This window comes from Poecile atricapillus, chromosome 1, assembly GCF_030490865.1.
Source record: "Poecile atricapillus isolate bPoeAtr1 chromosome 1, bPoeAtr1.hap1, whole genome shotgun sequence".
In the NCBI taxonomy this organism is placed as follows: Eukaryota; Metazoa; Chordata; class Aves; order Passeriformes; family Paridae; genus Poecile; species Poecile atricapillus.
Genome location: NC_081249.1, coordinates 127,797,543 through 127,813,700, shown reverse-complemented (window position 1 = coordinate 127,813,700; position 16,158 = coordinate 127,797,543). Strand labels below are relative to the sequence as shown.

The 16,158-nt window shown below is 38.1% G+C and overlaps 1 protein-coding gene across 1 annotated transcript in view; it reads right to left on the bottom strand.

Moving 5' to 3' along the window:
• Window positions 1-16,158, bottom strand: part of SHANK2 (SH3 and multiple ankyrin repeat domains 2) — a 278,930-nt gene that overhangs the window by 199,857 nt on the left and 62,915 nt on the right. Inside the window, exon 12 of the mRNA XM_058861253.1 lies at window positions 15,963-16,029. Coding sequence (XP_058717236.1) covers window positions 15,963-16,029 — 67 coding nt within the window. The remainder of the gene's footprint in view (window positions 1-15,962; window positions 16,030-16,158) is intronic.

Here is a 16,158-nt window from a genome sequence, read left to right as displayed (position 1 = left end):
ATCTCTGAGTCAGCCCAGGATAACCTTGCAAGCTGAGCTGAAATCACTGAGCTGAAATCACTGAGCTGAAATCAGTTGCAGCCACAGTCTGCCCCGTGCTGAGGTTACCTGGTGGCCAGGGGTCGCCTGAGACACCCCGAAGGCCGTCTCTTGCGGGACCGCTCTCTCCAGCAAGGTCATGGCTCCCTGAGTCAGATCAACGGATCCAGCCCTACCCATATCTGTGCCCCAAGGCTGCTAGAGCAGGGAAGAAAGCTCCCAAATTATCCTTCTGGGACATATTAAAGAGCAAGAAGGAGGAGTGAGAAGGAATAAGTGTTCTGAGCTGACAGGAGTGACAGAGAAATAAATAAAAAAAAAACCCTGCTCCTTATAGTTTCCAGGAAGCTCAAGCAGCAGGTACAACAATGTGGCATTGAAATCTTGAGGGGGAGTCCCAAGGAAAATAAGCTTGTGCTGGAAAATTGGCAACTGGCTTTTTCATTCAAATAACAGGTAGTCAAGGGGAGAAGAAGAGAAAAAGCAAACGTTGCCAATATTTTGGCACTTGTAGGAGTTCTCCAAAAAAAGCATACCTAGGTTCTCTCCAGCTTTAACCTGAGAAAGAAATGCACATTAATGCTGCAAAGAAGCTGACACTTTTAATCTGCAGCCCACTCAGCCAAGGAACATCCACTTATACACCCTCATGCATTATTCACCAGGAAAATTGAAATAATCTACCCGTGGTTAAGCAGCTCAGAAGCAAATGCAAATCAAGGGAAAGCAGTTGAGAACAAGGATCATTCACAACTCCTGACACTCCTCCACAAAACTGGAGCCTCCCGTGGAAGCAGCCAAATCATTACAACCCCAATCCTGGCAGCTGTGCCTGGGAATTGGCCTCTTTCTATCCAGGTGGCACAAGCATTGACCTGTGGCCATGCTTGGAAAAGGAACTTGCTCTGGTTTTATTCAAGTAGATTCTCACTCTTTGTCAATGAAGGTGGGTCCTTGGGCACACACCTGAGAAAGTCTGGATCATCATTATTATTATTAGTAGTAGTAGTAGTATTAGTAGTATTATTTTATTAGTATTATATTATTATCCCATGGTTCTAGCACTGGCTACAGTCCTCTTCATCCTTTATCTGACTTTAATAGGAAATATCTTAGGCCATGATTTACAGCAATTATTTTATTGTCTTTAGGAATATACATGAAGATCAGAAAGAATAAATTAATTTTTTGCCTCCATCCCAGTCAGATGTGTTGAAGTTATCCACCATTACTTACAGGCTAATGTGAACAGGAGAGGAATGCATAATTCTTTCAAGTTTATACAAACTACTCTGGATAAATCCTCCATTAAATCTACATACATCTTATATTATGAAGTATTTCCATGTGCCTGAATTTATCATCATTGAGGTGGTTGTAAACACTCAGGTGGTTGTAAACTCCATGCATTAATGTTTTCTTTATCAGAATTTAATAGTTTAACTGGTTTTAAAGAAAACCATTACAGTTTTGTTTGTGATTCATTTTTCCCCACAGATCTTCCACAGCAAAGAAGCTTTCAATTCAATGGAATTCAATGGAATTGGCTATTCTAGACCTGATTTCATGAAATTACAGAATGACAGAAAGCACAAAACATTCCTGTCATAATCATAAAACTATAAAGTGTAAAATAATGAATAAAAAAATCAAATAGGCCTCACTCCAGGTAGCAAAAAAATCCATTAGGGTTATATATTTTTGCAGTCCTTTCAGAAATATATTTGCCTATCAGAAAGCCTAAAGAAAAAAAAGCCTAAATTTCAGACATTTCAGGTACAATGAGAAAAAAATGTGTTCCTACAGAACTTGTGATGAAAAATTGCTCCAGCAAGAATTTGGGAGCTCAATTGTATTTCCCTTCACGGATTTTAGGTTAAATTCCCTGTGTTGTAGTGATTCTGCAGCAACAGACACCACTCAGCTAAGGGAAACAGGAACCCAGGACAGAGAGAACAGGGCTGGACCCTTCTTTATGGAAAGTAACCAAGATATTTTTAATGTTCATATAATCCAGACCAAAACTGCCATGGGGCCTTTTGGAAGATTTCCACAGAAATCTTCAATTTTTCCCAGGAAGCCCAAGCACATCCCCACAGAATGTTATCTCTAATTTGGTCCTTCAGAGGTGATGCTTTCACTACAGAGTTACAATAAATATTCCACAGACTGGAAGTATTTCCTTGCCAAAAATTACCCCTCAATTTCAGATCAACTGAAAAAGCTTAAAAAATCCTTTGGAATAAGCTATTTATGTCACTGGCACATTATAAACACATCCTTAAAATTAAACTGATTATTCATTTAGGTTGAGTAATTAAAAATCTCCTCTGTTTTAATTGCTGACCCAGGATACAAAGCAGTGGCATCCCAGAAATAAAGGAGATTAAATATGTGCCCAAGTATTTTGCAAATACTTCAGTACTCTCTTCATATTTCAACTAAAACGACCTTATACTGAATTTTATGTAGTAAAAGAGAAAAACTTCAGTATCAGTAGACAGAGATCTGACTTTGATTTCAAGCTTCATGTGGGTCATTGCTAATTACACTGATTTTTTTTCAACATGTCTGCAGAGAAAACAAAACAACACAAAAAGGTAGCCCTAATGGCTTTATTTTATACACATGTAAATTTTGACTCTGTGTGTTCAGTTTCATGTGATTAAAAGATATTCAGCATTGCAGAAAATATTCTTTATTAATGAGAAAAGACTGATCTGGATTTGATCACTGTAAAAACCACCCATTCCCATCATGCCACCTCAGGAGTAAAGAACTCTAAAATGTTATTTAAAATCATACCAGAGCTATTTCAAAAGGACATCCAGCAGAGGTGACCTTGCATTCTCAAAGTCAAATTTTAGGAGTATTGAAAAAAAACCAAAAAGCTTGCTACAATTCTGAGACTTCTTTACCATGATATGATACTTTCCTGACCTTCCCTTATTGCCTGGGAGGAATTCAACCAGAATGGAGAATTTAATCCTCTACATTATATTTTAATGACTCATTGTTTTCCTATTTCTTTCTAGTTCCTGCAAAGCTTAATGGACTTGAGCATGATTATTAAAATGCTGCAAATAAAAAAAAAAATATTAAAAAAAACTTAAAGTATTTAAAAAAACCAAAAAGTGGAGATGCAGTAAAGGACATTCTAAAATTGGAGCCTGTTTTGTTGGGGATGGGAGCAAAGTGTCTCAGCCATATGCTGGTGTAACACAGGCAAACTGGATACAAAGCTTATGTCATTGCAACTTGCTCCTTCAGAAAGCAGCTATGGCAGAAATAATCCCCAAATTTTACATTTTGATTTACATGCAGCTCCAGATCAGCACCAACATTTGGATATCAGAAGCCCATTAGAGTCCATTTTCCTGTGTCAAGAGGATGCTGTTACCAAATAATAAGTATAAATATAAATACATGGGTTTTAAACAACTCCTTACACCCAGCTTACTCCATTTTTTTTTTTCACTTGGACAGAAGACCAGAAGAGAAGCAGATTTTTTAAATCCGCACTGTTATCTTTCAGATGGCATAGGACACAGTCCAGCAGCTGCCAGGAAAAAAATAAGAAAAGATTTTGTGTTTTTTCTTCTCCAACAGGAAGCCTAAACACACCCTAAGATAAGGCCCCAGCCTAAATCCGCAATAATTTCAGTGGCTTTTATCCAGATTTACACTTCTTTAATGCAGAACTCGATTTGTCACTTGCATAACAGAGTTCAAACACCACAAAAACTGCCCCTGTCACTTGAACTTTCCCCCTCCTCAGCCAGCACAGAACAAACTGCAATTGGTGATTTGGACACAGTCATGGGTGGACAAAAACACTAACTCTATTTGGATAATCCCACAGTGGGATTGTTTTTTTTCAATAAGCAGTAAGAAAATAAAACAACGAACAAATCCCAAATTCTGTTAAGTCTACCATCTGACCAAAAAGTTCTTACCAAACACTATTCCTACCAAATCTCTGCACACACCAAAAATTGTGTTTAACTGCATAAATTTCTGCCAGTACATAACTCTGAAATGTACTTTCTAAGATCAGAGCTTGCACTCCACAGAAAGATGAGAAGCAGTGTTAGTCCACAGGGATTTTGACTCAAGTAGATCTTCTTTTACTTAGAAGAAAAACTCCACAAAAAAATCCTTCAGTGCAGGCATGTGGAGAGAAAGCTCCATCAGATTTCGAAGTAGAATGGCTTCAAGCTTCAGTTTTTTCTCAAGAAAGATGATGAAAGGGAAAACCTTCTCCATCCCACCATCATGAGAAAATTTCTGTCCTCCCACTAAGCACAGCCAAAGCAGCAATGAAACCCCCCACCCCACACACAAAAGGGTGACAAAAAGGAAAACATGATCCTGCATGAAAAACCTAAAGCGTGTCCTATATTTCATCTAGCTAATGAAATTTGCTTTCATTTAGTTGAAACAAACAATATCAGATTAGTTCCTTTTTTTTTTTTTGGTCTCTCTTGGTTAACTTCACACATAAGAATGTTCCTCTGTTGCTGATGAAGATGTCTGAATAAACATTGCTATGCTAATGGATCAAAAGATCAAAAATATTCTGTCCCAAGTACAGAATAGAAAGGAATAAAGTCACTGGACTCTTGGGATCACTTTTAACTACTTTTAATTCCTAAACTCCAATCTCAATGTCACAGACCTCGCAAAATGTGGCAGTTCCTGGATCCAATCAAAGAAGTGTTTTCAAAATAAAAAGTTTTACCTTTGGATCAGTCAAGCTCTGAAAAGGTGGCAAAGATTACCCTGCACAGGGCTGGAATTCAGCCTAGCTCTCTTTCGGGATGAGGGAATGATTCTCCTTATCTCAATTATCTTACAGTTTTTTATGGTTTTGCTTGAGGGAAGCAAAAATCAACATATGCAGAAATCATTGCAGCTTCCTCAGATGCAAGAAAGGGTTTTATCTTACAGGGGAACAGAAGCTGAATAACCCAGCAAAGAACTGGGAGAGCACAGAGGGACAATACAGAACAGAGCTGGCACTGACTGAAATGAAAGAAAAATGAGGAAAGTTGACAAGAAAAGAAAGAAATGGGAAAGAAAATACAGTTAAATGCCAAAGTGATCCAACACAGGCAAGATGCAACCAGCTGAAAAAAATGATAATATCTTTATTTGGGGTGAAATTAGTAGTTAGACAAATCCAATCCAGGATTTGAGTGTGAGGTGCTGGATAAAAGGCTCTGGATGTAACAGCTGATCACAGACCGATCCTGCATTGCTGGGGCAGATCAATGACCTCATTCCAAGCATTCCTCAAGCCACACTGATGCTGTCAGGCTACACCAACAACCTCCCTGTTGTGAAGCTTTCAGAATTAAACATGGTCCCAAACTAAGCTCAGGGCTCCCGGTCTGTGGCCTCCCAGGTGCTGCCTCTGAACATGTGTAAAAAACTTCTGGTATTGCCCTCAAATTTTTTCTTGGTCCCAGCTCAAGGAACTTTTTCTTGCCTTTTTGCTACACTGCAGGTCATTGCAAGTGGTTCTTTGCTGTTTTTTTTGATTTCCACCCCAGGAAAATCAATTGTGCCATGGAGCGGGACCCCAGTACTCGCCCCTGCAGCCAGGTCAGTGCCAGAGTCCCTGTGTGGGTCACAAAGATCTGGAGCATCTCCTTTCCTCCCTCCAAGATCCCTACCTCCTGCTCATTTTTAAGACAGGGGATCACAGAGTTAAAGCACAACCCCTTTGAGGAGATGAGGGAGAAAGAGTCATAAGGCCTCCTTCTTGCCCTAGAACACCTGTGGATAAGGGGAGACGTTTCTAAGCCACCGGTACTTGAGAATCCTTTATTCAAAGGCATTTTTCATGGAATTATCTGGAAATAGTCAATTGACTGATGAAATATAGCTAACAAAATGTACCCTTCCACTTGTTATTTTATTTGTTTTTATATGCATCATTTCCTGCCTTTAATTTTAATTCCATGTCCTCTAAGAAATGCAATCTCACAGACAGATCTTCCCCTTTATTTTCCTGTAATAATATCATAGCAGTTTTCTCTAGCTATTTACAATCTCTTCATTCCCTTCACAGCTTTTCCAAACCATGGAATGAAGAATTATGTAAAAATAGGCCACAAGAAGCCAGACACACTTGATCTGCACAGCAAAAATAGAGCTCTTTAGCACCTGGCATTCTCAAGAGTGGTAATGAAGCTGGCAAAATAAGCCAGGCATTGACCCAAAATAAAAAGCTTAGCCTTCAAAAGAAGGATAAATCTCAACTAACATAAAAATTCTGTCGTTTGGTTTCCTGCAAGGTGTGACCCCAGACATCTGGACAAGCAGAGGAATTGGGCTTCCCATAGGTGGGAAATGCAGGAAGAGGACAGGCAACACACATGAAAACATGAATTTTAGCCTGTCATAATCCCTGAGAGCAAATTACAAATACACCCTGGTGCCTGCAATCCCAGAAGTGCTCGTGGCTGAGGGGGAAGGCAAAAGAAAGCAAAGGGACTCAAAGGACAAACCAGCAAGCCTACACTTGGGAGGTTTCTTTCAGGAGCAACAAATAAATTCTTCAGGATAAATAACTGATCTGTGTTGAATCACAGATTTAATGAGGCACATTTAAAACTGGAAATGCATCACAGAATTTATGTTAAGTTTTGCTACTTCAGACATTCCAAAGAGATGTAAGAGGCTGTTTCCCAAGATGAAAGTGCTATAATGTGAAAGATTATGCAGAGAGAATGGAAGTTTATCATGTAATGGGGTTTCTGGTAAGAGAACACATAGGAGGAGGAACAAAATTTAGACTTTTGGAGTCAGCAGAAATATATAATAGAAACCAGAGATACCTCTATATGTACACAGATAATACAATCTTAATGTTGCAATACAATAAATATTTTGCTGCTTTCATTCAGCAGGGATTTCACCCAATCAGAGCTACTTAGCTGGATAATATTTACTCTGCAACTTTATCTGAATCAAGGTGGCATCAAAATTCTGTCTTTTATGAACAGTTGTGAACAATTACTTCAGCAACACTGCCTAGAAAATGGAAGAGACTACAGGCTTTTGGCTTCAAAATCTGAAATTATCAAGATGCATAGAATGGAAAAGTTAAAAAAAAAAAAAGACAAAAAAAAAAGAAAAACCAAAGCAGAATTTGCTTTGCTAAGGAAACAATCTTGTTGGACACCACGAGGTCTCCCAGGCCATGCAGGGCATTCAGCAATGAAATAAATTTGGAGAAATAAAAATCTCCAAACACCAGCTCATTAAAAGGGAGAGGGAATGACAGAAAAGTTTCAAGTAGCATCATTAGGTTTGGATTCCCAGGAATCTCTGTCCAAGATCCTAAGTAGACCTGATTTAAATACTCAGAGTGTTTACTCTGAAAACGTCTTCCACAGTTTGACAAGACCTTGACTGCAAAAACTGCATCTTACCCTGAACTCCACAGGAAAAACTCAGAGCCAGCCCAGGAGATTGAGATATAAATGGAGTGACAGCACCAGCGTGAAATATTGTGAGCAGTGTGAAATACAGTGTGAAATATTACACTCATTACAAAGCTCTGTGCTCCAAAGCCTGTCCCTTTATCAAGTCTCATATATAATTTGACAACAAACAGTCTTCTGGGATGATACTATTTCCTTTTAAAGAGGCTGAATATTACCACATCAATTTTCACAAAGTTCTGACAGTAGTACCTTGTTATTAAAATCAGAGTATTCATAAGGCATTAAAACAAATTTCTTCAGTGAAGCTTCACTTCTTAAATTGTCAAACCATTGAATATTGAACAGAAAATATAACATCAATTTCATTTCTATAAATAATGCAGTTTGTCTGAAAACTGATATGTTGAGCTGTTAAAAATGATGTCAGTATAAATTCAGCATAATAGAAAGAGGAGTTTCAAGTAAGGGAGTCAATGTGATGTAATGTAAACAAATGTAAACAGAGATTAGCAATTATATAGTCCGATGTTAGCAATTGAGTAGTCCAATTTATCCCTTTTCAAGTTTATTTGAACCAATCTAAAAGTGAAATAGTAGCCTCGAAATCATGCAAAAATTTAGTTTTATATTCATAGGAAGTTTTTTTAAAAATACAAATATTTATTTCATACAATTGGAAAATTAATAAAATTATATCTATATTTGGAAGGCTTTCCTCATCCAGACCCAATTATTCCATGGATGTTTCTCCCTTCCCCAAATGGAAGTTATATTGAACCTAATTCTTCTCCATAAAGCAATGATGGCACAGAAAAATCCATATACTCACAAGTTACAAGCCCAAGCCTGTGCCATCAGTCTTAACTTTGTGGTCTACTTTTAGCCTAATTACAGAAAGGAAATTATTGGTTGTATAAAGAGGTTTGTGATGAAGTGCTCAGCATAAGGACCTATATTACATTCAGAGTTTCATGGGGTTGTATTTTTCCTTCTCTTCCCTATTTTCTTTTGGGGTTTTGGGGTTTTTTTTGGAGGGGGAGGGAGGGATTTGGTATTTGGTTGTTTTGGGTTTTTTTTATGAGGGGTTTGTTTGCTAGGTTTTTTTAATTCATCATCATTTAATTCAGGAAACACAGGAATTTTCTTCAGGAATCATTCCTGACTATTTTTAACAATCTCTATTTTGCCTTTTTTTTTTTTTTTTAATCTAGCATTTATTTCATGTGCTTTCATCTCTTTTTCTGTGTTCTCACCATTGTAAATGGAAGTAATAGAGAGCCCTGGGAGCCTGCACACATCTCTTTCCCCACTTGTCCTACCTCTATTTTTGCCCTGGCTCTTCTGTTCCACCATTAGAAATCCCACATGGCATTTGACACAATCTTAAAGAGCTCTTGAAGCTCGTGTGGAAAAAATGATATAAAGAAAACACATTAACTTTTGAGGAATACCAGAACTCTCTGAGAGGCTCTTCAAACATTTTTCCTTCTGTAGCATCCTTTACTGGGCAGCCTGATAGCTCAGATCTGCATTGACACATCCCTCATCTCAGTAACTGTTGTTCTCCTGATATCCTAATATTGGTGTGGCCATCCAGACCCCCCTGTTTTGTTACACTGAGAGATAGATAGATAGATAGATAGATAGATAGATAGATAGATAGATAGATAGACAGACAGATAGATAGATAGATAATATCATGATTGAAACGCACAGATCACATACTTCCAATGGGCACAGCCTCTTAAAAAGGCACAATTACAGCAAATTTAGGGATACCAATTTTAGTGGAGCCTGAGAAAAGTTAGCAGAGGGTGCATCAGATAATGCTGATCAAACTGCAATAGAATTAAACCCCACCATAAATGTGGTGGTTTCTTATATCTGATTTAAACCTCCGAGTTTTTCCTCTCCAATGTTTCAGTTCTGAGTTACTCAGGAAGGAAAATGTTGCAATGACACAGCATAGTTGAGGAGTCTCAGCCACCCTCAGGGTCCAGCTGCTGCAGCCAGAGTGATTTAAGAAACAATATACACCTGTTCAAAGAGGGGGTGAACAACTCCAAAACAACTGAAACAAAAGGACCCAGCCTTGTCAGATTACAAGACCAGGACAAAGTTTTCCAAGTCCCATTTACAGTACTGCAGGTCTTTAACAGGGCAAAATGTTTTTCCTGGTTCTAATCCAGTTCAAACAGGAGTTAGTTAATATAAAAGCTGTAATCTGCACCATGAGAAGGTCAGACAGCATGATCACATAAACCTCTTCCAGTTTTGTGACCTATGACCTATAAAACCGAATCAGAGCTGACTGAACAAATTTCAGGTCACACATAAACTCAAAAGTACTATTTTCTTTTTCCATCTCCTCAGCCAAATTCAACTCCTTAACTAATTCCATTAGCTGCCCTTGCCTCCCAAAGATATCCTGGTGTAGGATCAGGTACCAGGCTGAATCAGAAAGCAGAGGGATGGGTCATCTGCTGACCATTTCCAGTGCCTCCAAGTAGAGCTAGAGGGGTCAGAAGGATCCAGCTACCAGGCTGAACAACACTAGGAGTTTCACTCACAGGGAGTAACTGAAAATCATGATTGGAATGTCCAGTTTAACTGCAGCATTTGAGGCGTTTGGGGTACTTGCACTGCTGTCTGCTCCCAACTTGACCCTTGGCCTGCATATTGAGCTCAATGGCATTACACTTTTATAGATGCCACCAGAATTTTGAGGACAGTATAACCCACTATATTATTTTTTTGTAAAGCAAGAAATTAACTCTATTCATTTGATAACTTCCTTGGTATACAAAAGTATGTTTTATTTTTGGCCTCGTCAGAGCCACTGACCCTGGCATCCTCAAATCACTTATTCTATTTGGTTTTTATGGCTTTCTTTCTTTTTTTTAATTCCATGACTTGCCCTAGTTCTGCACATGGACTCTGATTTTACTCTCCTGTACAGTCCCTCAGTGGGGTCAAGACAGTGAAAGCTATTTAAAAAAAAACAAACACCAATGGCAAAAAAGCCCCTACTGATGAAAGGCTCATGTCTTAGAGCCTTGAAGGGCTTGGGAAAGGTTTCTGACCCGACTCTGAGGAAACACCTCTGACAAGAGGAATGTTGCCAAAAAAAGCACAATTCCAACTGCTGGATACAACGGTCCCAGCCTGGAAGGTGTGGATAAGGTGAGAGACGTTTCTGCTGAAGAGGAGCCAGTGTACTGGCAGCTGGATGGAAGCCAGATTTGGGAGAGGTGGGAGTTACAGGCCCTGGAAACACTTCCAGCCATTTGGATCTGGGCATAAACACAGGGGTAAGGCTCAAACACGGAGCAATTCCCTCCTTCCTTTCCCCTGCCACCCTCCCAGGCATCTCCAGGGGATGTGCCAGCATGACCTGCAGCCACCGCTCAGCCCAGGGTTCTGCCTGAGACCAAAACTAGCTCAAGGGCACTGGAAGCAGCCTGCGATCCCTCCAGTGGGTTATTTTTGGCTCCAGTGCAAGGCTCTTCTGGTTCAGCCTGTAAAATAAACCCTAGGAGGAGTAGCTGTGGCAGTCGTTGTCTACCTGGCAGGTGACAAGGACATGCTGCAGGCTGGTTTCCAAAACCAGGCCAGAGCATTCTGCAATCAGCTGTACTTACAGCAGCACTTACACATGGCACCAGCTCTCTCTTCACCTTCCTGCTCAGAATTTCAAGTAAGCCTCAGAAATGGCCACACACCACAGAATTTGCATGCCTCAGCCTGCAGTCCTTGTTATATGCACAGAATACAGCCAGATTCAAAAGCCAAGAGCAACCAACTTCTGAAAATGGAGTTTAAACTTTGAAATAACTGCAAATTACTGTACGATTTTGAACCAATGTGCACACAAAAATAACTAACTTGTGATCAAAGGGAAAAGGAAAACCACGGCAAGTTTTTAAAGCTCTGCCCTACATTTCAGTATGTAATTACATTAACACACAATTCCCAGTTTTCCAGTTTGTTTGCTGCCACATAGCAAGACTGAGCACAGGAAATTCTGTTTCTTTCAACCATTCTGAGGAAAGCAGAGAAATAATAGCAACAGATTTATTTCCCACCAATACAAACACCAACCTGTATTTGTTTGCTTGTAACCCAGCCAAAATGTCATTAATGCAAAGGGGTCTTTTTCTATGGACACAGGAAATAATTATCAGTTTAGCACAGGTATTTGAAATGAATTGCAAAAGGAACATAGGATTATGATATCCTACCACACAATGTGCATTTAAAATGTGGGAAATCCACATCTCGGTGGTTTTGCCGTCCGGATTACACAGATATCATTCTTTTTCCATGTTAAATGCTCACAAACATTTGAAAAAGGTAACGTTGCTCCCAAATGACAACTGCACAGGGCTACAATAGATGTTTCTGTCCCTTTTGCTTCTATTAAATAACAAGTGATAAAAATAGAACAAGTCACTGCACGCTGCCGACAGTTTTGTAGGTTTTCCTTTTGCTTTGCTGCCTTTTCCTCTTTCTGCTGTTACCTGTCTCAGTCCGATTTCCCCCAGCTTGAGGAGTATTCTGCAGGCATTTGATTAATGAAAATCAAAATTACTGAACCATTCCCCAAACCCAAATTAATAAGTAAACAAACAGAATATTCCTTGGGCTGGCCAGCATTTAATAGCAACACTTGCAGCTGAAAAACCAAGATTGCTGACCTCAATCACTCTCATCTAATTAAAGAAAATTAGTTAGAAAAGCAATTCTATCACAAACCAGTTAATATCCTTGTGTTCTGAAATACCTGTTCTGCTTATTCTACAGTAACGTACACATTCCTTATGTTTACAGTCACAATGCCAGTTAAGAGAAACCACATTTTTACTTATACCCGAAAAACGTTTAATTTAAAAGCAATTCCTCTTTTTGGAATACATCTACAGACTGTATTAGCAGATTTTCAAAATTATCAAAATAAAAACACCCATGTGAAAGCACAGACAAACCATCACACACACACATCTCTCTGCATAATTATAGAGGAATACAGGAACTCTGACTTGAAGCCTAGCAACAGTATCCAAGTATTAGTTAGTCTGCTAATCAACTACCAAAAACTCGCACACCAGCTCAATGTGCTTCATTTTCCTAAAGCAAACAAAAAAACAGACAAAAGAATCCTATCAGTCCTAGCTCCAGGACTTCTAGCTGAAGGACAAGATGCACAATAGAAAACAAACCTTGTTCACTTGAAGAAGAACAACCCATGTCATTTAGTCCGTCTGAAAATTCATCCCATCACAAAGAACCCAGGCAAAAGAGAGATTTAAAAATAGGTTATCCAAGCTAAAGGATTATCAGCTTGCAACATACTTAATATCTGCATATCTGTATCTAATGAAAGCTTCAAAATTCTTACATATATGATTGGGTTTTGTACCTCCATCCTATAGAAGCCATAGTAAATTCTGTACAGCAAATGCTTCCTAAATCTGCTGTGCTCGTTTACTCACAGACAGCTGCAGGCTGGATGAAAACAATCAGGGATTAACTTTTCTATTCATCACATCTTTTAATCCATTACTTTTTCTTAGTTTGCAACAAATAAATGCATAAAGTTAAATAAATTATAAACATGTTATGGCTAGTAAAAAAAAAAGTTTAAAAGGGACACTATTACTATTATTATTATTACTAATTATTTTTGATGGTGTGCAACTGCTATATATCAGGGGTATGTGTAAGAAAGCAGAAAAGAAGATGCAACAATAGTCACTGAGCAGGGATACACTTTTGGGCCCCAAAGACTTCCAAAATAACCAATAATTAAAATAAGCTACTCTGGTGCTCTTATTCCTCAAAAAAAAAATTTGGGGGCCTGATGAGTTGAAATAATCTGGGAAGCCCCACCAAGCATTTCATACTGCTTGTAAAACAAGTTCTAAGTACCTTATGATAATAGGGTTTCTTTCTTTATGAAAAATATTATTGTAATTTGTTTCAAAGAGGATTACTTTTTAAATGATACGGCAATTTCCATTCACCTTTCAAACGTCTGCCAAGAAAACAAAAGGGATTCCTTCATAAAAGATATAAATATGATGAAATCTGTATCTTGTTTTTAATCCTTTGTGGGTATCTTTTTTCTCTGTACTTGGATTCCTTTACCTTTTCTGTTTCATTCAATCTTACAGAACTGCCTCATCCCAGTCTGGAGCACAAACTTTCCTGGTAGAATCAGCCAGGTGGGTTTTATTGGACTAAAGACACAGGAATCCCTCGCAGGGCTTTTTCCTTATAGGTTTGTTCACATTACTCCATGGGACATTATTCTCGCCTTTTTTGGCTCCAAAACAAACCTTTTTTATATTTTTCTTCTTTTTCCAGAACAGCTGGAAGTCTTATAATTATTGCAAAGAAGCTTTATTTTATATATGCCTAATTTTCACATCTGTCTGATATAAGTGCTTTACAACTAAATTAAAAGAAGGAAGAACAACCTCAGTGGGATTTGATCTGTAGGACAAAGCTTTAGTGACTCTGTCATAAATCAGAATTTTCTACTTCTAAAGTAGAATCTGAAATAATTACAAAGTGCAAAGTGATTTGGATTATTAAATGAACTTAAAATAATAACAAGATTTAATGAGCTGGTTCAGTACCAAAATTCAAAATCTAACCAAAAATACACTTTCTGAGAAATGAGTGATTAGAAGTTTTTCAAGAGACTTGATAGTATGAATTGTCCTCATCTTCCTAAGGATACTTCCTAAGCTGTTCACTATTCCTTCCCCCTCTGCTGCCTCTGAGGTGCATTACTCAAATGATAAATGTTGGAACACACCCAAAACTAAAGGAACACAGCAGATAACCAGACAAGCATGAGAAGCAAAAGCCAACTTGCTGAAGCTGAAATGCTGACATCACTCTGCACACTCATCATCACAGCAGCTCTTGAGTTTTCTGCACAGGATTTGGTTCTTTGATTTACTCTTCTTTTTTCTTTTTCCACTGGGAGACACTCCAAAAATGGACATTTCAACAACTTCATTTTTCATAAGAAATAAAACTTAAAGGACAAATGCCCAGCTCAATTAAATTAGGTGGGGGGAAATAATGTAATGTTTACTCTTTAAAACAAATCTCTTAATTTAAATAGTCATGCTCAATCCACCATCTTGCAAAAATTGCAAGTGAATAATGGAAGCACCAATATTTCTATTTTTCAGTGGCAAAAAGGAAGGCATCAGAAAAATTTAGAGAATCTTCCCATAGAAAGTATTTTCTAAGAATTTTTCTAAAAGACACCAAATCCTATAAGTTAGCAAAAAAAAACCCCAACATTACCCATATGCAAATATAAACAACAATAAGATGCTCAACCTAATAAGAATAACGTGTTCATTTTTAATTCATGTTTTGCAGATTATTAATAAATACAGAAGGAAAAATAATTTTTACATGGAAAGGAACTATCCTATTATCCCAGGAAAAAACCCTTCCAGACTGTCTCTGAACTTTCATGCAGAAGTTATGACTTTGGTGCACTTTGTCATCAGTTTCCTCAGTGCACACTGCGAGAGCTGAAAATGCTACAAGAAGTAACATTACCCCAGAACTTTCAATCATATCCCTGCAGACCATATGCAACCAGGAAGGGAAAGGGAAAGTAGTCTTTAATCCACATCCTTAGTTTTATATTTCATGTGAGCTGGCCTAATTTCCCATATAAATGAAATACTCAAGTCAGAGATTTGCCTTGCTGAGACAAATCAGTGTAGGCATCTACACAGAGCCTCCTGCTGCAAAAGAAATGCCTTTTTTTTTGTTCAACTTCAGGATGTTTCTGGGGAACTTTAATTAACTTGAATTAAAGCATTTTAACCCATTTTATTAAACTGTATTAGGCATCACTTGTATCAAACTGGCTTTTATTTTAATGACAAACCTCTCTATGTAAAAAGATCTTAAAAGAGCCTCCAGTTTTTTTGTCAGGGGCCCTTAAGGCCTGTCACTACCCTTAATCCCACCAAACTCAGTGAGAGGGAATGCTTTCATGGATATGGGGAGCTGGCTTCTGCCATATATTCATTTAATTACAGAGAAGCATCTTTCTCCATTATCATCTTCTGATCAATTATTCCCATTTGAGAACAACTTTAGGCAAGGCAAAAATAACCTGCAAAGCCAATCTGGCTCTTCCAGGTAAGTGATGTGTATTTAGTCAATTACAAACTTATACTAAGTATATTTATATTTAGAAAGCACCTACCCCTTAACACATTTTCTTTTTCAGAGTATATTTTTGAAAACAGTTCAGCTTTTTCCCCATCTGCATTTTTTTTTTAAAGAGTTACTTTTCAAATCTCCCTGAAATGTCACCAGCCCTGTGGTTGTATCTCACATAGAATCGGTTTTAACATCTTTGCAAAATCCTGGCATAAACAAGCAAAACTTATTTTCAGAGTCCGTAAATATTTTGCTTACCAATATCAGCTTCCCTGTGATTCTTGATGTATTCAGCAAGCTCAAAATTTCCCGCTATTATAGCCACCTAAAGGATTGTAAAATAGGCACAATTAATATGTTGTCATCACTTGCTAAGAAGGAAAACTTGTTACATCACTGAAAAACATGAGGCAAAGATATTTTCCTTTCACAAAGTGGAGAAATTCAATTACTT